At 48.0% G+C, this 23100-nt stretch overlaps 1 protein-coding gene across 2 annotated transcripts in view; it reads left to right on the plus strand.

Moving 5' to 3' along the window:
* Positions 1-23100, plus strand: part of LOC147103075 (mitogen-activated protein kinase kinase kinase 5) — a 201153-nt gene that overhangs the window by 31693 nt on the left and 146360 nt on the right. For both annotated transcript variants that reach the window (XM_085962370.1, XM_085962369.1), the window contains exons 4-6: positions 1591-1778; positions 3910-4078; positions 17531-17637. In XM_085962370.1, coding sequence (XP_085818496.1) covers positions 1591-1778; positions 3910-4078; positions 17531-17637 — 464 coding nt within the window. The remainder of the gene's footprint in view (positions 1-1590; positions 1779-3909; positions 4079-17530; positions 17638-23100) is intronic.

Here is a 23100-nt window from a genome sequence, read left to right on the forward strand (position 1 = left end):
TGTGTGTAATGACTGACTTGTAACACAGGCACTTTGTAGCGTCTGCATTTTTAAGAAGCTGTGGAGTGTTCTAGAAGCCCTGCTCCTTCGCTGGTGTGCTCAGCTGTGGCAGATTTGTGTTACAACAGCTGGTTTAGTTCAACGCCATAGCAACCGTTACCAACTAGGTGCCGCTGGCAGCGCCCCTTACTAATGACGTCATCACTGCTCATTTAACAACATCAAGTGGTTTGCAAGGCATTGTATCATCCTGAACACACAATGGAACCTTTTTTGTTAAACTAAGCATTGGCAGGGGTCTGGGTCGTGCAATGGGTTAGACTCTGTGTTCTCATGTCTGGGACCTGGGGTCAAATTCCGCACAGACTACTGGGTCAAGGGTTGCCTCTGTCTTCTGGCTGGACATCAGGCTGGGATTGAGGTACAAGTTGGCCGTGATCTAACAGAATAGCTCGAGGGGCTGAATGGCCTACTCCTGTTCCCGTGTAAGCATCTGGCATAGAATGAGTGGGCAGTCTCAAGCCTGTTCCGCCCGCCACAAACTCCATCTCCCTCTCTGGAAACTGTCTGAGGCTAAACCAGACTGTTCGCAACCTTGGTGTCTTATTTGACCCTGAGATGAGTTTCCGATCACATATCTGCACAATCGCTAAGATCACCTATTTCCACCTCCGTAACCTCGCCCAATTCCACCCCTGCCTCAGCTCATCTGCTGCTGAAACCCTCATCCATGCCTTTGTTACCTCTGGACTTGACTATTCCAACGCACTGGCTGGCCGACCTCCCATCTTCCACCCTCCAGAAACTTGAGGTCATCCAAAACTCAGCTGTCAGTGTCCTAACTTGCACCAAGTCCCGTTCTCCCATCACCCCTGTACTCGCTGACCTACATTGGCTCCCGGTTAAGCCACGCCCCGATTTGTTTCCTTGCTTTCAAATCCCTCCACGGCCTCGCCCCTCCCTATCTCTGTAATCTCCTCCAGCCCTCCAACCCTCTGAGATATCTGCGCTCCTCCAATTCGGGCCTCTTGCACAGCCTCGATTTTAATCGCTCCACCATTGGCGGCCGTGCCTTCAGCTGCTGAGGCACTAAATTCTGGAATTCCCTCCCTAAACCTCTCCGCCTCTCTCCTTTAAAACCTATCTCTTTGACCAAGCTTTTGGTCATCTGCCCTAATATCTCCTTATGTGGCTCGGTGTCAAATTTTGCTTGATAACGCTCCTGTGAAGCACCTTGGGACTGTTTACTATGTTAAAGACGTTAGATAAATACAAGTTGTTGTTGGCCGTGGGAGCACAGGACAAAGTTGAGCCTAAATTGGCATCAGATTGGCAATGTTCTTGACTACTAACATATCTCAACTTAATGAGCACAAAAAAACACAAAAAGTCAAAAGATGGGAAACAAAACCATTTCGGCAAAGAATGTGCAAGAGTGGAATGATTGTGTGGCCACCTGCAACACAACTTGGCCGACACTGAGTGGAGTTTTCAATCAGAGCATTTTTGAAAGCTCTCCACTGTGGTGACAATAACCCCTCCGATCAGAACTAAACTGACTGTCTCTCTCTCTCATTCTGTTTTTTCCAGGGGTGTTATGGGAACTACATGTTCATTCCGTACATAGTGACGCCCAGTGGAAAGGTCTTCTGCTGTGAAGCCAGTATGATGGAATGTCTGACCGAGATGTTCCAGCCGCACTTTAACCTGGAGCCTCTCCTCATGCCCTTGGTTGACCGTCTTACTAAGCTGCTGGAGGAGACCCAGATCAATTCCTGGTGAGAGGATCCCATCCCTTCAACTGTGCCGGAGGACAAGTTGTGTTTGAGGAAATCAACTCTGATCTCATTTCCACTCACATGTTAATATAATCAGACCGATCTCTGAGCAAGGTGGATGTGTGAGTGATTTGGGGATTTAAAAATACCAAGGTTCCTGTCCCTCGATGGTTCTGAATTTCTTCTTCTTAGGCGGAACCGAGGATGACTTGCTTCCACATTAAAAATGAGTTCGCAGGTGACTGATGAGTCCAATGCGGGACCTACAGTCTCTGTCACAGGTGGGGCAGACGGTGGTTGAAGGGGCGGGTGTGTGGGGTGCTTGGGTTGACATGCACTCCTTGTGTTGTTTGCGCTTGGCTTCCGCTTGCTCCCGGCGAAGAGACGTGAGGTGTTCGGCGCCTTCCAGGATGCTTCTCCCCCACTTTGTGCGGTCTTGGGCCAGGGATTCCCAGGTGTTGGTGGGGATGTTGCACTTTTTCAAGGAGGCTTTGAGGGTGCCCTTGAAGCATTTCCTCTGCCCACCTGGGGCTCTCTTGCCGTGTCGGAGCTCCGAATAGAGCGCTTGTTTTGGGAGTCTCGTATCGGGCATGCGGACGATGTGACCCATCCATCGGAGCTGATTGAGCGTGGTCAAAGCTTCGATGCTGGGGATGTTGGCCTGAGCGAGAAAACTGACATTGGTGCACCTATCCTGCCAGTGGATTTGCAGCGTTGGTGGTACCTCAAGATTTGCAAGATCCTGTAATCCATTGGCAGGATAGGCGCACCAACGTCAGTGTGTTCTGAGTTTATCCAGTGAGGAACTGACCCACATTGACCAGGAAGGTCTCAGTTTCAAGACCCATCCTGTGCTGAGTGAGCTGATCTCAGTGATGGGAGTGTTAAAATTGGTCACAGCATATCTGGGAAATGGAAAGATCTAATGATGCAGAGAGAATCTTTTTGGTTTTGAATTTGCAATAAACCTTCCATCGCCCCTGTAAAAAATGTAGGTAATGAAGGGGGTGGTGGGGGACCGACTATATTTCAGTTGCTTTTCTGTCCTGCGCTCTGTACTCCAATTGGCTCATGTAAATGCATCTGCCCAAATTCTTCACCGTCTTGTTTATTGGATGCAGTCAACTGGGGTCTGCTCAGTTGGGATTGGTTCCAATCACCTCTGAACCTGCCCCACATTCAGTAATATTTGTTCCGCTCTGACTTGCAAGCAGAGCAGGGTTTGAAACTAGAGTAGAGGTGGAGCCAGAAGGAGGGACCTACCAGGCCTTGTATCTGGTCACGCTCTGATCAATGCCCAGAGGGGGGAATGACTATATAAATGTTTACGCAGCGAGTTATTGTGATCAGGAATGCACTACCTGAAAGGGCAGTGGAAGCAGATTCAGTCGTAAATTTCAAAAGGGAACTGGATATATACTTGTCGGGGAAACATTTACAGGGTTATGGGGAAAGAGCAGGGGGAAAGCTCTTTCAACGAGCCAACACAGACACGATGGGCCGAATGGCCTCCTTCTGTGCTGTAAGATTCTATGATTCTACGTTTGTGTTGGATGAGGTTGGGTTCAGCCTCTGGTATGATTAAACAACCTGCCCAAGCTTACCATCTAGGCTTGTACGTGGTAGAAGGGCAATTGAGCAAGATACGGAGGGTCATAGTGTTTGTGAAACTATGCCCAGGATAGGTCAGTGCCTGTCGGACAGGAGAGGGGGTAAATTAGCACCAAAGAATGGGCACCCATGAATTATGATACAACTATTCGAGGTTTTTATGACCAAGTATTGGTCAATGTCACATCCTTGCAGCAATACTTGAACTCCGTGCCCTCAAACATCATTGACCTGGGTACTCCATCGAAAGGGACTGAGTCTCCCCAAAGGCTGCAGAGTACTACATCCCGAGATCTGAAGCTGTGGGGAACTCTCAGTGAAGTGATAGACCCTCATGCTTCCGATATTAAAATCTACGAGTCTCTTGCAGATCTTGCCTAACAGGAGAAACTAGTGAGAAGGATTAATAGATGTCCGATTATGAAGAGGCTGGGATGTGTGAGTTTAAATAGATGCTGGAGCATTGAGATTGGTTCTGTTTGCTGTCTTTGCTAAGGCCACTTCGTCTTCTGTTCTGCAGCGAGTATTTTCGGGAAACCATTCGGAATGAAATCCGCAAAGCGAGGGAAATGTACAGTGGGAAAGAGCTGCGGGAAGCACTCGCACAGATACAACAGCGTCTAGACAGCGTTGAGCTTCTGAGTGCAGACGTTGTAATGAACCTGCTGCTATCATACCGGGATGTACAGGTGCGTCTAAAGACTCTCCACCATAACCCTGTTACACGCCCTGCTCACTATAAGGCTCTCCACCATAACACTGTTACACACCCTGCTCACTATAAGGCTCTCCACCATAACACTGTTACACACCCTGTTCACTATAAGGCTCTCCACCAAATCAAATCAAATCAACTTTTATTGTCATTGTTAGTGCACAAGTGCAGTACAACGAAATGTAGGCTTGCGGCCCCCGAGAGTGTACAATTTGGATTAGGACACTTAAACATTTCAACATACATTTGTACATATATATTAGCATAAATATGACCATAATAAAGTGCATCGGCAGATGTGCAGGCTTTAGTGTTTATTTGTGTAACACTGTTACACACCCTGTTCACTATAAGGCTCTCCACCATAACACTGTTATACGCCCTGCTCACTATAAGACTCTCCACCATAACACAGTTACACACCCTGCTCACTATAAGGAGCTCCACCATAACACTGTTACACGCCCTGCTCACTACAAGGAGCTCCATTCCACGTTCCCCCTAAGCTGCGTGCCGATCGGGAGGTCCTGTGCAGGCCGCTCACCAGCTGTAATGCTGGAAAAGATACCGCGCAGCAAATTCAAAGGGATCGTGCATCTAAAATAAAAATTAGAGGGAACATTGGCTCCATTATAACACTCTGTTACATGCCCCGCTCGCTATAAGGCTCTCCACTGTAACATCTCTGTTACACGCCCCGCTCGCTATAAGACTCTCCACTGTAACATCTCTGTTACACGCCCCGCTCGCTATAAGGCTCTCCACTGTAACATCTCTGTTACACACCCTGCTCACTATAAGACTCCTGCTGGCCAGCCAATATTTGCATGTTAGTACATGTTTTGTACGAGATGTTTTAAGAAACAATTCGCGGGCCCCCTGAGGGATGTGTTGTCCTAATGGCAGAGAGTGAGTTATTCAAGTAAAAGACAGTGAGCTCAGTTACTCCAACTGGGAGAGCCAGAAAAAGCAGCAGCCCCTCTGCCTGTCTTCCTGCTCACTGCTATTCCACAATTGCAGATCAGCTAATGCAGTCTGCGTCTTGCCACCTCCATCCTGGAATGTATTTCCCCAGCTCCCATTGTGCCCACAATTTAAGCAGAATACAATGGCCTGTTCCTGCTGCCAGCTTTGCCAGGGTACAGCTGGTCTGGTGTCAACCATGGCTCAGTGGGTAATACTCTCGCCTCAGAAGTCAGAAGTTTGTGGATTCAAGTCCCACTCCAGAGATTTTAGCACAAAATCCAGGCTGACACTTCAATTCAGCACCGAGGGAGTGCGGCACTGTTGGAGGTGCCGTCTTTCAGATGAGACGTTAAACCGAGGCCCCGTCTACTCTCTCAGGTGGATGTAAATTATCCTATTGCACTATTGGTAGAAGAGCAGGGGAGTTATTCCCGGTGTCCTGGCCAATATTTATCCTTCAACCAACATCACTAATACAGATTATCTGGTCATTATCACATTGCTGTTTATGGGAGCTTGCTGTGCGCAAATTGGCTGCTGTATTTCCTACATTACAGCAGTGACTACACTTCAAAAGTACTTCATTCAATGTAAAGCGCTTTGGGACGTCCTGAGATTGTAGAAGACGCTATATAAATGCAAGTTCTTTTTCTTTTACATTTACTAATTGGGCTGCAGACATTGTGTACGTATTAGATGTAAAAGGTATAGCACAGCTCAGATATAGAATGAAACTTCCACAGTGCTCCTTAACCCCAAACTGAGAAGACCCTGCCCCCTGCTGCACTAGACGTGGAAGTGTCCAAGCACAGTGTCCCCAGCAAGTACACTGCCCACCTGGCTATTTTCAGTGTCTTCTTGACTTTGAGTCTTACTGTGGTGCAGTGTAGCTGAGACATTACGCTGTTGTGCCTGGCAGGCCACAATGACACAAGTGTTGTGATCGGTCTGCTTCTCCGACTGAAACTCTCTCGCCAGCGGCACCCTTTTTCAATGTTGTTTTTGTTTTCATCTTCATTTTGGCTAAAAGGGTGAAAACAGGTGCTAAGTGGGTGCTGTGTGACGTAATAAAACTCACTACGCACTTGGTTTGAGAATAAAGCAAGGCTTTAATCAACTTGTTTCAGAACATGGAGGTCTAGTTGTACTTCACTAGTTCCTTGTCTTACAAAATGTCCCTGGGCAAGCTGGACCCACGCCCGAGTATTTATACTCCTTGGATGGCGCCACCAGCTGGCCGTCCAGTGTTATTTCATGAGTAGTTTCTTTATGATGATGAGATTTATAACACTGTGCTAATAAGACCCGCCTGTTTGAAAGTCTGGATTTAGCACATAATTTTGGTCCCTCCCCCGATCGCTGCCTCCAGCAGCCCGGGAGATCAGGGATTTGAATTTCCCACTTCGCGACGTCACCTGCAGAGAACCACGACCTTGTGGAGGGGCTGGGGAATCCGGAATCGCGAGTGCGGCATTCAGGAGGAGGGGTCTCAGCAATGGGGGGCATCTCTGAAATGGGCAGGTTCCGTGGCCATGTTTCCGTTAAGCTGCGTGTTCGTGCAGAGGTCTGGCGGTCCCGCGCAGCCGGCTCACCAGCTTTTAAATGGAAAAAAATTGCATGTGTGGGGATTTGAATGGGCCACACAGCCAATTGAAGGGGTCACGCACCCCAAAAAATTAGAGGGAATATTGTTCCTCGGTTTCCCCTCTTCCCCGCCCTCGGTTTCCCTTCTTCCTAGCCTTCGGTTTCCCTTCTTCCTGGCCCTCTGTCTCCCCTCTTCCCCGCCCTCGGTCTCCCCTCTTCCCCGCCCTCGGTCTCCCCTCTTCCCCGCCCTCGGTTTCCCCGCCCTCGGTCTCCCCTCTTCCCCGCCCTCGGTCTCCCCTCTTCCCCGCCCTCGGTCTCCCCTCTTCCCCGCCCTCGGTCTCCCCTCTTCCCCGCCCTCGGTCTCCCCTCTTCCCCGCCCTCGGTCTCCCCTCTTCCCCGCCCTCGGTCTCCCCTCTTCCCCGCCCTCGGTCTCCCCTCTTCCCCGCCCTCGGTCTCCCCTCTTCCCCGCCCTCGGTCTCCCCTCTTCCCCGCCCTCGGTCTCCCCTCTTCCCCGCCCTCGGTCTCCCCTCTTCCCCGCCCTCGGTCTCCCCTCTTCCCCGCCCTCGGTCTCCCCCTTCCCACCCTCGGTTTCCCCACTTTTCCGCCCTCGGTTTCCCCTCTTCCCCGCCCTCGGTCTCCCCTCTTCCCCGCCCTCGGTCTCCCCTCTTCCCGCTCTCGGTCACCCCTCTTCCCCGCCCTCGGTCTCCCCTCTTCCCGCTCTCGGTCACCCCCTTCCCCGCCCTCGGTCTCCCCTCTTCCCCGCCCTCGGTCTCCCCTCTTCCCCGCCCTCGGTCTCCCCTCTTCCCCGCCCTCGGTCTCCCCTCTTCCCCGCCCTCGGTCTCCCCTCTTCCCCGCCCTCGGTCTCCCCTCTTCCCCGCCCTCGGTCTCCCCTCTTCCCCGCCCTCGGTCTCCCCTCTTCCCCGCCCTCGGTTTCCCCACTCCTCCTGCTCACGGGGGGACTTTCTGGTTCTTGGAACTCGTCGCACAATGGCTGCTGGTGCAAAACCACGAGCAAAAAAAGTCAACTAAAGCGGACCCAACCATTATAGGGGAAATGCAGAAGTCACCTGAACGAATGTCACGCCAAGGAATGGCACGCGATCAGATGTCATATGGTCAGAATGTCACATGAGCAAACCTCCAGGAATGCCTCCAGCCAGAGTTGGCAACCCTAGCGGGAGCCCTCATCCTATCACTCACTGGGCCCTCCTCGCTCGGCCTCGGTCGCTGCAGGCCAGGGTCTTTAGGGAACTCAGAGGGAAAACCACTCGCGTGGCACTGTGTTCATCTACTGAAACCAGGGATGTATCAATTCCATGCAGGGCAAAGAGATTATAAACATCTTTCAAATTATGGATCGTAAATAATAATTGACTAGTCAAAGGGGTATAATTTGATAATTGAATATTATGCAACTCAAATTGGATCAGCGATTAGTTAGCTGTGGATAATCCGTACAAATGTAATCCGAGCTGTTACTTCACTCGTGCCAACCTCACTGGGGACGACCAGCACCAGGTTCCAGCTCTGTTAACGGGGCAGAACTTCCGATCAGCAAAGTTCACGTACAGAAGCTCTCACACTACATTCCTGCGCCCATTTGTTTTTCCCCACATGGGTACGATTAAGGGGTGATCTGATCGATGTGTTTAAGATCGTTAAAGGATTTGATCGGGTGGATGGAGAGAAACTATTTCCTCTGGTGGGGAGTCCAGAGCAAGGGGGCATCACCTTAAAATTAGAGCTTGGCTGTTCAGGGGTGATGTCAGAAAGCACTTCTTCACATAAAGGGTAGTGGAAATCTGGAACTCTCTCCCCCAAAAGGCTGTTGAGGCTGGGGGTCAATTGAAAATTTCAAGACTGGAATCTATGAGTTTTTGTTGAGTAAGGGTTACAAAGCCAAGACGGGTAAATGGAGTTGAGATGACTGATCTAATTGAATGGCAGAACAGGCTCGAGGGGCTGAATGGCCATCTCTCCAAACATCTCTCTGTCCTCTGTTGATTTTTGATTGTAATCTTTGTCCATGTTAAGTTCACCTTACTTTTGAAAACATCCATTGCAGTCACAACACGTAAACAAACTATCCAAACCACACCCCTCCCCTCCCCCCGGTAAGTAATACCGTCCAAGTACATCCAGATATCCAATTTATCTGTGTAGAACTGCCAGCACTGTCAACAAAATGTACAGGGAGTTAGCCAAGCATGTAACTCTGTTTAAGGTTCCTAGAATCCAAAAAGAAAACTGAAGGTAGCCATGGAAACAGGGGTGTCATGTTAGAGGTACGTTAGTGTAGTGGTTATGTGACTGGACTAGTAATCCTCAAGGATCTGAGTTCATAATCCACACCCTAGCAGTTTGAGAATTTCAAGTCAGTTTTAAGAATCTGGAGATAAAGGGGGAGAAATTCAGTTGCTTTGTGCCTCCCGTTAAAGAGGGCGTTAACGAGGCGCAAAGCAACTAGCGTCGCCAGCGCCTCCTGTGAAATTCAGTGGGAGGTTAGCGATGGCAGCAACCGTTAGTGGTGCTGCGCCGCTGGCGATGACATCATCACCGAGCGCAGCGCCCCGGCCGCAATCTTCGGTAGCGCCCCCTGACTTACTGCCAGACGCTATGTCTGACGGGGTCAGGGGGTCCTACCTGCATTTCCGGGGCGGTGCTAATTAAAGGCGAGGTACCGGGCGGTCATTTTTGTTGCTGGCCACCTGCCAGCAACTGCCTCCGTTGCCATCCCTGGCCTCCTGAGCAACCCCCTCCCCCCCCTCCACCCGCGGAGTGCCGGCTGAGCTCCATGAGCCCGGCACTTTGCTTGAGTGCTGGGTTCTTTTGCCGGCACTCCGATCCCAGTGGCCCAGCTGGGCCCTGGGTCGTGCTGCGCAAGGCCACTCCCCTTTAAGAAGGGGAGAAAGGCCTGCAATAGCACCGCAATATTTCCTCGCAGCGCCCCAAGAGGGAGGCAGCGCCCCGCTTCCCATAGTGCCCCGCTTCCCTCTTGGGGCGCTACCAATTAATTTCAGCCGCGGGGGCACTAATTTTTTCGGGAAGCTGCGCGACTCAATTTTTCCCCAAAAAAGTTGGTATCCGTGACCATGATGCTGTCGGATTGTTGTATAAAACCCAGTTGGCTCACTCGGGAAGGAAACCTACCTTTTACCACCTCTGGCCTATATGTGACTCCAGTCCCACACCAACGTGATAGGCTTGTAGCTGTCCTCTGAAGTACATCAGTTGCATCAAACCTGCTATTACAAGTGGTTCAAGGAGAAAGCCACCTTCTCCGGGCAAGCGGGGATGGACAATAAATACCGGCCTTGCCAGCAATGCCCACATCCTGAGAATGAATTAAAAAAATTAGGAGTGGGATCTGGAAGAAAGTTCATGCAAACCTAAACACTAATGTTTATTTTCTTTTTTCACATTTATTTTTGAGCTTTATAAATGGTTAGCTAATTCCTCTCACCCGTGAAGTACATTTTTCTATTTTAGCTTCTCTTTGCTTCTGAGGTTGCGATGGGCCTTCATTTCACAAATGGCTACTGCATGCCTGATTTTATTTACTGTATGTGCTTTTGTTGGATGGCATGGATTCTTGCAACGATTCACTTCTCATTGAAAAACAGAAAATAAATGAGGAATTTTTTGAAAGGCTGTCCCAGTTTAGGGTTTTTGCGGTCGATATTTTCTCTGCTGCAGTGACTCTAGCCGCTTGCATAAGTGGACTTCATATCCTTTACATTCTGGAGTACACCGACACCTGGGAATCCCTGGCCCAAGACCGCACAAAGTGGAGGAGAAGCATTCGGGAATGCGCCGAACATCTCGAGTCTCTTCGTCGGGAGCAAGCGGAAGCGAAGCGCAGGCAGCGCAAGGAGCGCACGTCAACCCAAGCACCCCACTCACCCGCCCCTTCAACCACCGTCTGCCCCACCTGTGACAGAGACTGTAGGTCCCGCATTGGGCTCATCAGTCACCTGCAAACCCATTTTTAATGTGGAAGCAAGTCATCCTCGGTTCTGAGGGACTGCCTAAGAAGAAGACATCTTTTCTTGCCCAATATCTAGGTAGATGATAGTGAGACCCCTGGATCGTAACAGAGAACTCTTACTCTGGCCACTGGAATGTATCCCGTGTATCGTGTGATTCTCCTCCTTCGACAAGTCGACTGAATGTGCTCTCTTACCAGACCAGAGCTCGGGCTCTGTTCCAACAAGTGGTTTTATTATTTACATAAACTGGATGAATGAACAATGCTTCTCTACATAATCTCCCTGATATCTCTTTAAAGACCGACTTTCAAACAAATGTAGATTTCTTACCCTGTGGAACAGCTGAAGTGGAACTCACTCAGTTTCTCTACTGGCTGGAACAGTCTTAGAAACACAGAGCTCTTGAGCCGCTGGCTACAAAGCTCAACCTTCTTTCAGACTGCTTCCTCAGGCAAGCTGGCTTCTGGAAACATGGTGGAACTATAGAAACTTATAGCACAAAAAGAGGCCATTCGGCTCATTGTGCTGGTGTCGGCTCTCTTCTCGAGCAATTCAAAACGAATCCCACTGCCCTGCTCTTTCTCTCTCTTTCCATATCCCTGTAACTTCTTCTGCTCCAAATATGAGCCCATATTTAAGAGCTGCAATGGCCTCAGCCTCGACCACTTCCTGCAGCACGACATCTCTTGCTTCAGCAACCCTCTGTGTGAAGAGATTTCTCCCAAACTCTTTCCACTGTCTTAGTGACCCCATGTTACAGACTCCCTAACCAAAGGGAACAGTCTCTCCCTCTCCACCCCATCAAAAACGCGTGATCATTTTAAAACCTCAAGTAAATCTTCTTTTAGCCTTCACTGTTCCAGTAGAAACAGTCCCAGTCGCTCCATATAATTATAGCTCCCCGCCCCTGGCATTATCCTGGTGAATCTACACGGCACGCTCTCTATGGCTTTAATGTCCTTTCTATAATTGGGCACCAAAATTGCACACATGGACCCAACCGATGCTTTTGTAAAAAAAATATGATTACAACTTTACTCATGTACTCTGTGCTTCTATTTATAAAGCCTAAAATATCAATCAATCAATCAAACGAGGCCATGAGGTAATGAGATAAAAACAGGCTAAGGGGATCAAGGGATATGGGGAGAAGGCAGGGACAGGGTACTGAATTTGGATGATCAGCCATGATCTCATTAAATAGCGGAGCAGGCTCGAGGGGCCGAATGGCCTACTTCTGCTCCTATCTTCTATGTTTCTATGTTTCTAAAATGCTGTTGGCATTTTTTTATGGCCATATCTACTTGCACTCACACTTTAAGGCTATGATGTATTTGAATCCATCGGTCTCGGGTGATACGCACTGTTCAGTGTCTTTCCATTGAGTGTATACACCCATTGCTTGGATTTCTTGCCAAAAAGTCTTGCCTCACACTTGTCCACATGAACCTCTAACTCTCCAGGTTTGTTTTGTAGGCTGTGTTTTTTTAAAAATATTTGTTCATGGGATGCGAGCGTCGCTGGCAAGGCCAGCATTTATTGCCCATCCCTAGTTGCCCTTCAGAGGGTGGTGGTGAGCCGCCACCTTGAACCACTGCAGTCCGTGTGGTGAAGGAACTCCCACAGTGCTGTTAGGAAGAACGTTCCAGGATTTGACCCAGTGACGATGAAGGAATGGCGATACATTTCCAAGTCAGGATGGTGTGTGACTTGGAGGGGAACTTGGAGGTGGTGGTGTTCCCATGCGCCTGCTGCCCTTGTCCTTCTCGGTGGAAGAGGTCGCGGGTGTGGGAGGTGCTGCCGAAGCAGCCTTGGCGAGTTCCTGCAGTGCATCTTGTAGATGGTACACACTGCAGCCATGGTACGCCGGTGGTGGAGGGAGTGAATGTTTAAGGTGGCGGATGGGGTGCCAAACAAGCGGGCTGCTTTGTCCTGGATGGTGTCGAGCTTCTTGAGTGCTGTTGGGGCTGCACTCATCCAGGCAATGTAGATCATTCCATCACACTCCTGACTTATACTTTGTAGATGGTGGAAATTCTTTGGGGAGTCAGGAGGTGAGCCACTTGCCACAGAATACCTAGCCTCTGATTTTTCTTGTAGCCACAGTATTTATGTGGCTGATTCGATGATGATAATACCATTGATTGTCAAGGGGAGGGGAGGTTAGACTCTCTCATTGGAGATAGCCATTGCCTGGCACTTGTTGGCGCGAATGTTACTTGCCACTTATCAGCCCACGCCAGAATGTTGTCAAGGTCCTGTTGCATGTGGGCAGCGACAGCTTCATTATCTGAGGAGTTGCGAATGGAACTGAACACTGTGCACTCATCAGCGAACATCCCCACGTCTGACCTTAGGATGGAGGGAAGATCATTGATGAAGCAGCTGAAGATGGTTGGGCCTAGGACACTGCCCTGAGGAACTCCTGCAGCAATGTCCTGGGGCTGAGATGATTGGCCTCCAACAACCGCAACCATCTTCCTTCGTGCTGGGTATGACTCCAGCCGGTGGAGAGATTTCCCCCTGATTCCTATTGACTTCAATTTTCCTAGGGCTCCTTGATGCCACATTGCCTTAATGTCAAGGGTAGTCACTCTCACCTCACCTCTGAAATTCAGCTCTTTTGTCCATGTTTGGACCAAGGCTGTAATGAAGTCTGGAGCCGAGTGTTCCTGGCAGAACCCAAACTGAGCATTGGTGAGTAAGTGCTGCTTGATAGCACTGTCAACAACACCTTCCATCACTTTGCTGATGATTGAGAGTAGACTGATGGGACGGTAATTGGCCGGATTGGGTTTGTCCTGCTTTTTGTGGACAGGACATACCTGTGCAATTTTCCACATTGTCGGGTAGATGCCAGTGTTGTAGCTGTACTCAAACAGCTTGGCTAGAGGCGCAGCTAGTTCTGGAGCACAAGTCTTCAGCACGACAGGCGGGATGTTGTCGGGGCCCACAGCCTTTGCTGCATCCAGTGTGCTCAGCCATTTCTTGATATCACGTGGAATCGAATTGGCTGAAGACTGGCTTCTGTTGTGGTGGGGCCCTCAGGAGGAGGCCGATATGGACCATCCACTCGGCACGTCTCGCTGAAGATGGTTGCCTTCACGTAGAGACCAACCAATCCTGCCTCGGTTTTGTTTGGAATGTTGACCCTTATTCTCTTTCTTGGTTTTCTTGTTTAATATTTTGACATTCCTTGCCCCACCCCACACTTCTACAACACTGTTTTTATCTCACTACCTCATGGCCTCGTTTGATTGATTGATTGATATTTTAGTTGAGCCTTCTGGTTCCATTCCAACAACTTTATTAATCCTGCTCACCCTCTCTAGTTGCAAGCCCAACTTTACATAGAATTACATACTATTTACAGCACAGAAACAGGCCATTTGGCCCAACTGGTCTATGCCAGTGTTTATGCTCTACACGAGCCTCCTCCCACCCTCGTTCATCTCGCCCTATCAGCAAATCCATCTATTCCTTTCTCCCTCATGTACTTATTAGCTTCCCCTGAAATGCACCTGTACTATTCGCCTCATCTACTCCAAGTGGTAGCGAGTTCCACATTCTAACCACTCCCTTGGTAAAGAAGTTCCTCCTGAATTCCTCATTGGATTTATTGGTGACTATCTTATATTTATGGCCCCTAGTTTTGGACTCATCACAAGTGGAAACATCTTCTCTACATCTACCCTACCATCATTTTGAAGACCTCTATTAGGTAACCCTTTTCTTTCCTGGAGAAGCGAGCCGCAGCCTGTGCAGCTTTCCCTGACAGTTGTACCCGCTCAGTTCTGGTATCATCCTTGTAAATCATTTTTGCACCTTCTCCAGTGTCTCTGTATCATTCTTGTAATATGGAGACCAGAACTGTCTCAAGTGTGGTACAACCAAGGTTCTATACAAGTTTAACATAACCTCTCTTTCCCCACTCTCTGCCTTTCAGAACATTAAAATTTTTTTAATGCACTTCTTAAAAAGTTCCTTATTTGCTTTCTGTCTTCAGTGAGACGTGAAAAGACTTGCCGGAACCTCAGCTGGTCTAATGCCACTATCCCAGTAAATGCCACTCCTGATACTAGCCTACATTGTCACCATCTAGGCTAAGACTTGAGCACATAATCTAGGCTGACATAATCTAGTGCAGTGCTGAGGGAGTTGCTGCACTGTCGGAGGTGCCGTCTTTCGGATGAGACATTAAACCGGTCCTGTCTGCCCCCTCAGGTGGACGTAAAAGATCCCATGGCACTATTTTGAAATATAGCATGTGAGTCCTCCCTGGTGTCCTGGTCAATATTTATCCCTCAACCAACATCACTAAATCAGATTATCTGGTCGTTATCACATTGCTGTTTGTGGGCGTGTGTGCTGTGAGGGGGATGCCGAGAAACTCCAGTATGATTTGGACAGGTTGGGTGATTGGGCAGATGCATGGCAAATGCAGTATAATGTGGATAAATGCGAGGTTATCCACTTCGGTGGCAAAAACAGGAAGACAGATTATTATCTGAACGGCAATAGATTGGGAAAAGGGGAAGTGCAACGAGACCTGGGTGTCCTTGTGCACCAGTCGCTGAAGGTAAGCATGCAGGTGCAGCAGGCGGTTAAGAAGGCAAATGGTATGTTGGCCTTCATAGCGAGAGGATTTCAGTACAGGAGCAAGGATGTCTTGCTGCAGTTGTACAGGGCCTTGATGAGACCACATCTTGAGTATTGTGTGCAGTTTTGGTCGCCTAATCTAAGGAAGGATGTTCTTGCCATGGAGAGAGTGCAACGAAGATTCACTAGACTAATACCTGGGATGGCAGGAATGATGTATGAGGAGAAATTGGGTTGATTAGGCTTATATTCGCTAGAGTTTAGAAGAATGAGAGGGGATCTCATTGAAACTTATAAAATTCTAACAGGACTAGACAGACTAGATGCAGGAAGGATGTTCCCGATGGCGGGAGAGTCCAGAACCAGGGGTCACAGTCTAAGGATAAGGGGTAAGCCATTTAGGACTGAGATGAGGAGGAATTTCATCACCCAGAGAGTGATGAACCTGTGGAGTTCTCTGCCACACAGGGCAGTTCAGGCCAATTCATTAAATATATTCAAGAAGGAGTTGGATTTATTTCTTGAGGCTAAAGGGATCAAGGGATATGGGGAGAAAGCAGGGACAGGGTTCTGGATTTGGATGATCAGCCATGATCTCATTAAATGGCGGAGCAGGCTCGAGGGGCCGAATGGCCTACTCCTGCTCCTATCTTCTATGTTTCTATGGGAGCTTGCTGTGCATAAATTTGCTGGTGCGTTTCCAACATTACAACAGTGACTACACTTCGAAAGTAATTCATTGACTGTAAAGCACTTTGGGACATCCTGGGGTTGTGAAAGGCGCTATATAAATGTAAATTATTTCTTTTTTTTGTTTTCAGCCCCATTCGTTGCTTCTTTCTGTTTAAACAAAATATGTAATTCAGTAAGAATTTCAGTAAAACACAAGCTGCAATGTTGAGCAATAATATCACAACACCCAGGCCGAGTGCCTTTCTCAGAGATTCTGAATGAGCTGAGCAGGCTGCTGAACTGGTTTGAAAGCTTCCTTCGATGAACTTGCCGGGAGGCAGAACTGTCAAGTTCAGAGAACTTGTGGGAGTTCCTGGACATCGTAAGGCGAGGCAGATGGAATCTCTTGGCCCAGTGAGACAAAAGGAGCAGTGAGAATCAGGCAGCAAGGCAGATTTAAAAACAGAAAGAAGAAACAACTAAGGGTAGGGGAACTTCCAGCAATGAAAGGAAGAATAACTGGAACCTACAGAGATCATAGATTGATAGAATGATACAGCACAGAAGGAGGCCATTCAGCCCATCGCACCTGTGCTCGCTCTTTTAGTTCTAGACTCTCCAGCCAGGGGAAACAGCCTTTCAGCATCTACCCTGTCAAGCCCTCTAAGAATCGAATACGTTTTAACGAGATCACCTCTCATTCTTCTAAACTCCAGAGAGTAGAGTCCCATTCTAGCCAATCTCTCCTCATAGGACAGCCCTCATCCCAGGAAAGAGAGAGAGGAAGGGAGAGTGGGGGTGGGGGGGGGGGGGGTGGGGGGAAGAGAGAGAGAGAGAGAGAGAGAGAATGGAACTCAGACAGACACACAATACAAATAATTCCTGAATAGAGGCCAAACTACACAGTGTGAAATAGTAAAGAAGGTTTTCAGTATGAACTGGTGCCAGTACCGGTGGGATAAATACATAGGATTACATTACATAGGATATACGGCACAGAAACAAGCCATTCGGCCCATGCCAGCGTTTATGCTCCACTCGAGCCTCCTCCCGTCTTTCCTCATCTAAATCTATCAGCATAACCCTCCATTCCCTTCTCCCTCATATGCTTGTCCATCCTCCCCTTAAATGCATCTATACTATTCGCTTCAACCACTCCCTGTGGTAGTGATGTGCCAAATAACTGCCCGAATCCGTGAAGTTAAAGCTTAAGACAGAAGCCTTTTATTAAATAAGAATCATGGCAGAGTTAACAGAGTACATCATCGACCGAGCCCTTGGTAGAACATACCAGAAGAGGGGCGGGGCCAGGGAGGAGCATTAGTGGTTCCCCCCGGTGGAACATTCCAGACATTACAGTACAAGTACAAATATCAGAACACAGTTATTTCATCACAGGTAGCGAGTTCCACATTCTCACCACTCTCTGGGTAAAGAAGTTTCTTCTGAATTCCCTATTGGATCTCTTGGTGTGACTATCTTGTATTGATGGCCTCTAGTTATGCTCTTCCCCACAAGTGGAAACATTCTCTCTGTATCCACTCTTATTAACACTTGCTGAGCAACACTATACAATATTTGAGGAAGGTTGACTCTGTGATACTTTTGTTTCGAAGGATCTTAATGCGACTATCAAGCTGGTGGAGACCCTGCAAAAGCTGCCGACCTGTAATGTGGCTGAGCTGCCCAATGTCAAGTTTCATTACTGCTTTGCATTAAACAGGTAGGAGGAACACAGCCACTTGTTCACAAACACTTTTCCTTTCACACTCAGTTGTACAATGACGACCCATAAACAGCTTTGTCTCGATATTTCTTCACAGGCAATGATATCCTGTAATGTGTATAATTCACTCCCTCTTTACTTACACCCCCTAAGTATTGGGGGAGGTGGGGGCAGCCGGGGCCTGCAACTTGTAGACCTAACTTTGTTTTGAGTCACAGGTGTCAGCCGGGGCTCAGCGGTAGCGCTCTTGCCTCTGAGTCAGAAGATTGTGGGTTCAAGCCCCTCTCTAGTGACTTGAGCACATAGGTCCTGAGATTCTGTTCCCTACGGGTGTGTACGTGATGTGTACTCACCCGTAGGGCCAACGGAAGTGCCGGTTTTATGCATGCGCTGGAAACCGGAACTTCCTTCAAAGGAGAAAGGTCTTCAGAGGACAAATGCCTGCACCGGAGAGGCAGCGCGTACGGCTGCAACTTCTGTTTTTTTCAGTAATTGCTTCAGTCCAGGTAAGTCTGAAACAGCTGCGCCTGGAAAAGCAGGCTCAAGGCTCAAGGCCTGCTTTTAACAAGGTAAGAGGTGAAGAAAGTAAAAGTAAAAAAAAATTTCCACAGATTTATCATTTTTAAATACTTTAAAGAAAGGTAAGTTTATTTTTAGCCCCATTAAAAACTTTAATTATTTTTTTCAAAATTTTAAATTTTTGTTTAAAATAGTTAATTTATGTAATTTATAGTCATTTTAAAAATGTGATTTAAAAAATTTTTTTTTGAAGTTTTACTTGTGTTTTGGGGCTGATCTCTATACATAGATTTGACCGATCTTCCTGTCAAATCTATGAATGGAGATTCCCTGCTCCCCATGGCCCACGTGATCCCAGGGATGCTGCGAACTAGCTGCGCCCCTGGGATACGCAAGCACTGCACGCCGGCAGTTTGAGGAGGCACATCAACGAAATTCTATACCAGCCCAGAGCATTACGATCGGCGCGGTTCGTTTGTGCCCATGGGAAGCCTCCGACCGGAATTTCTGGAAAATCTCTGCTGACACTGCAATGCAGTACTGAGGGAGTGCTGCACTGTCGGAAGGGCTGTCTTTAGGATGAGATGTTAAACTAAAGCTCTGTCTGCCCTCAGGTGGGTGTAGTAGACCCTGTGGCACTATTTTGAAGACGAGCAGGGGAGTTCTCCCCGGTGTCCTGGCCAATATTTTTCCCTCAACCAACACCACTAAAAAAATATGATTTTGTCATTGTCACATTGCGCTTGCCGTATTTCCTACATTACAAGTGACTGCGCTTCAAAAAATACTTCAGTGGTTGTAAAGCGCTTTGGGACATCCTGAGGTGGTGAAATGTGAAAAGAAAGAAAGACTTGCATTTATATAGCGCCTTTCACGACCACCGGATGTCTCAAAGCACTTTAACAGCCAATGAAGTACTTTTGAAGTGTAGTTACTGTTGTAATGTGGGAAACGTGGCAGCCAATTTGCACACAGCAAGCTCCCACAAACTGCAATGTGAAAATGACCAGATAATCTGTTTTTTTTTTGTTATGTTGGTTGAGGGAGAAATATTGGCCAGGACACCGGGGATAACTCGCCTACTCTTCTTCAGGATCTTTTACGTCCACCTGAGAGAGCAGACAGGGCCTCGCTTTAACGTTTCATCCGAAAGACGGCACCTCCGACAGTGCAGCGCTCCCTCAGCACTGCACTGGAGTGTCAGCCTAGCTTTTCGTGCACAAGTCCCTGGAGTGGGACTTGAACCCACAACCTTCTGACTCAGCCGAGCGGGCTACCCACTGAGCCATGGCCGACAAGTTCTTCTTTCTTTCACATGAGTCCCTGGAAAATCTGAAGTATGAAATGCTGTGGGTAAAAAGCAGCAGCATTTCCTGGGACTTGGAGGATGTTTCTGGAACTCCCTCAGCTGCTGGCACATAGAAGGCCAGCTCTCCCAGGTCCACAGACGACCCATCAAGCACATTGTAAAGAAGTACCAGCCCGTGACTGGCGCGGCTGATTCTGGGGATAGTTACCTTCACCCCTTTTCAGTAAAAGCATTGGTGACCCCAACCCGCCCCAACCCGGACGTAGCATCCATACACACTTCCAGCAAGCTCTACTGGAAGAATCTGTGTGTGTGGCTGTTGGGTGACAACAGGATTGGGCCTGTGCTGGGATTGCCCCTGTGATCAAATATTCTGCTGGCATTCACTGGGGTCACACACAAAGAATATCCAGTTGGGTGAGATGGTGCTTAATGAACTGTACCCCAGCAAGGAGTCTTCAGGAGAGATGGGGAGAGGATTAAGCTTGTAATGAAACAGTCTAACTTATTTCCTTAAAATGCTATGCCCGGAAACAGGCAATGTTCAATCTGCCCCACCCGTTTAATCCCTTGAGGTTAAATCCTGTTTAAAAACTCCCTGATCCCAAAAGGCAATGAAATATTCATCCTACCACATCTCCCAATGATTCATCCTTGGTCTCTTGCCCGCCACAGACATTTCCACCTCTCTCTCTTGTTTCCACTGACAGGAATGTCAAAACTGTTTCCACTGATGTGGGTCGGTAGCCAGAGGACACAGATTTAAGATAATTGGCAAAATGAACCGAGGGCGGGGGGGGGGGTAGATGAGGAGAAATTTGTTTATGCGGCGAGTTGTTATGATCTGAAATGGTGGTGGAAGCAGGTTTAAGTGGTAACTTTCAAAAGGGAATTGGATATATAATTGAAAAGAAAAAATTGCACATCTATGGGGAAAGAGCAGAAACGTAGTATTCATTGGATAGCTCTTAGTAAAGAGCCGGCACAGGCACGATGGGCCAAATGGCCTTCTCCTGCACTGTATGATTCTATCATTATCCACCCCTGCAGCAGAGATTCATCATGTTCAATGGAGTAGTTGATTGATTGCCTGTAATCTTGGAGATTTAATTGAGGTGTATAACATTATGAGGGGCCTAGAGTGAATAGGAAGGACTTATTTTCCTTAGCAGAGAGGTCAATAACCAGAAGGCATAGATTTAAAGTAATTGGTAGAAGGATTAGAGAGCAGGTGAGGAGAAATCTTTTCACCCAGAGGGTGGTGGGTGTCTGGAGCGCACTACCTGAAACCCGCATCACATTAAAAAGTATTGGGTATGCACTTGAAGTGCTGCAACCTACAAGGCTACGGACCAAGAGCTGGAAAGTCTGGATAGCTCTTTTTCGGCAGGCACAGACAAGATGGGCCGAATGGCCTCCTTCTGTGCTTCTATGAATCTCCAGTCCCTTTTGTGGGAGCTTGCTGTGCACAAATCGGCTGCTGTGCTTCCTACATTACAACCGTGACTCCACTTCAAAAGTACTTCATTGGCTGCAAAGCACTTTGGGACGTCCGGTGGTTGTGAAAGGCGCTATTTAAATACAATTTCATTCTTTCCTTGATATTATTGCCCCTGTTTGCAGGTTGTAGTGAGTATAAAATGATGTTTCCTTGTTTTAGATTTGGGTTTAAAATGAGTGTACAGAGGATCAAGTAGCCTTTAGTTAACAGCGACATTTCCAAGTCCGTGTAATTCTCAAAATCTTTACAATTGTTTTCACCAGCTTCTCCTTCGACCCCTTTTCAGGGAGGGTGCAGTTCTGACGCTGTTTACATTGCCAGCGTATTCTGGCATTGGAACCCTTCTGTGTATTCTCAGGGCTAGGAACTCTCACCTGACTGAAAAAAATCAATCAGCAGCTTGGAAAGTGGAGATTTAACTGCATTCTCTGAACTCAGACAGATATACGACCATTGCATGGTACGTGTGAGCCCAGCAAAGAAAAAAAACAAACATTGGCATCGCTCTCCCTGTGGAGCTCCTGGACATATTAAGGCGAGGCAGATGGAATCTCTTGGCCCAGCAAGACAAAAGGAGGAGTGAGAAACAGAGAGCAAGGCAGATTTAAAAACAGAGAGAAACAGGAAACTTTTAGCAAGGAAGAGTAAATGGAACCTACAGAGATGACCTCACTGCAGAGGGGGAGAAAGGAAGGGGGTGAGAGAGAGGGAGGGAGGAAGAAGAGGGAGAGAGTGTGAGGAGGAGGAATGGAGAGAGAGGGGGGAGGGAGGGGGGAGAGAGAGGGGAGGGAGAAGGATTGAGAGGGAGGGAGAGAGGAAGGGAGGGAAAGAGAGGGAGGGAGAAAAAAGAAGAAAGAAGAGGGAGAGAGAGAGAGAATGGAACTGAGACAGTATCCATATCTGAATAGACTTGTTTTTCTGACCATGGGAAGTGTTTTCCTGTAAGGTATTGTGTTCAGCAGGCTGTAATTTAGCAGTCAGCCAGCTTGAGTCTTGATAAACAGTCAGATTTGAATAATATTTAAACATTAACCTCTTGCTCAAATAAGTAACTACCAGCCTACTTCCAAAGGACCTGTAAAAATCCTGGGCATGACGTGCTGCTGGGCATGACTTGACTTACCCTTGGTTTGTGGTTACCGACGTATTAAAAATAAAAAAAGTGGTGAAAAAGTGGCGGAAGTGAAGGATTGAAGAAGCTTTGCTCTGGGGAAAGAATGACTTTCTCATTTCAAACAGGCATGATTAGTTTGTATAAAGCATTGGCCAGGCCACGGTCAGAGCACTGTGGGCAGTTTTGGTGGCTCCAAAATATGGAAAGAAGGTTAAAGCCAAAGAGAGCGTACAGCGTAGATTCACCAAGGCGGTGGTAGGGATGAAGACTACAGTTATAAGGAGACACATGAGATACTGGGACTGTTTACACCACAACAAGGAAGACTAAGAGGAAATTTGATCGAGGTTTTTACAATTATGAGGGTTTTTGATGGGGTGAACATGGAAAGACTATTTTGTCTTGTTGGAAAGTCACTGACAAAGGGTCATCAGTTTGAAATTGTCACTAAGAGAGCGAGGAGACCGGTTAGGAGAAATTCCTTTGCACAGAGGGTTGTTGGAGCATGGAATGCTTGGTCATATGGACTGGCTAAGGCAGAGGACCTTTTATGGGAAATTAGGATACATATTTGAAACCAAGGAAGATACAATGTTATGGGAGGGAGCAGAGCAGTGGGGCTTGTTTTCGATTGCTCTAGCAAAGAGCTGGCATAGACACGATGGGCCGAATGGCCTCCATCTGCTACCTTGTATGGTTCAACCCTAGTGAGTTGGAGCAACAGTTGGATGCAGAGCAAAGCTCCCTACCTCAATAATAAACGGGTGATTGCACCAGTGTGGCATCTTGCATTTCCCGCACCGACCAATCTTAGGGAGTCTGCGACCATCATTGACTGCTCCTTCAGCCATCATTCTCCACCCTCCACCCTTTGGAACTTCCTCCCCCAACACCACTAACTTCTGAAGACGCTCCTTGTGGACCATGCTTGTGTCTCCTCCTGACTTTCTTTCTCCCCCCCCACCCCCAGCTCAGTTTCCCCTTGCTATCCACTAAATTGTAAAGCATTCTGTTTGT

This window comes from Somniosus microcephalus, chromosome 20 (assembly GCF_052327205.1).
Source record: "Somniosus microcephalus isolate GS21.2 chromosome 20, FLI_Smic_1.0, whole genome shotgun sequence".
Lineage (NCBI taxonomy): Eukaryota > Metazoa > Chordata > Chondrichthyes > Squaliformes > Somniosidae > Somniosus > Somniosus microcephalus.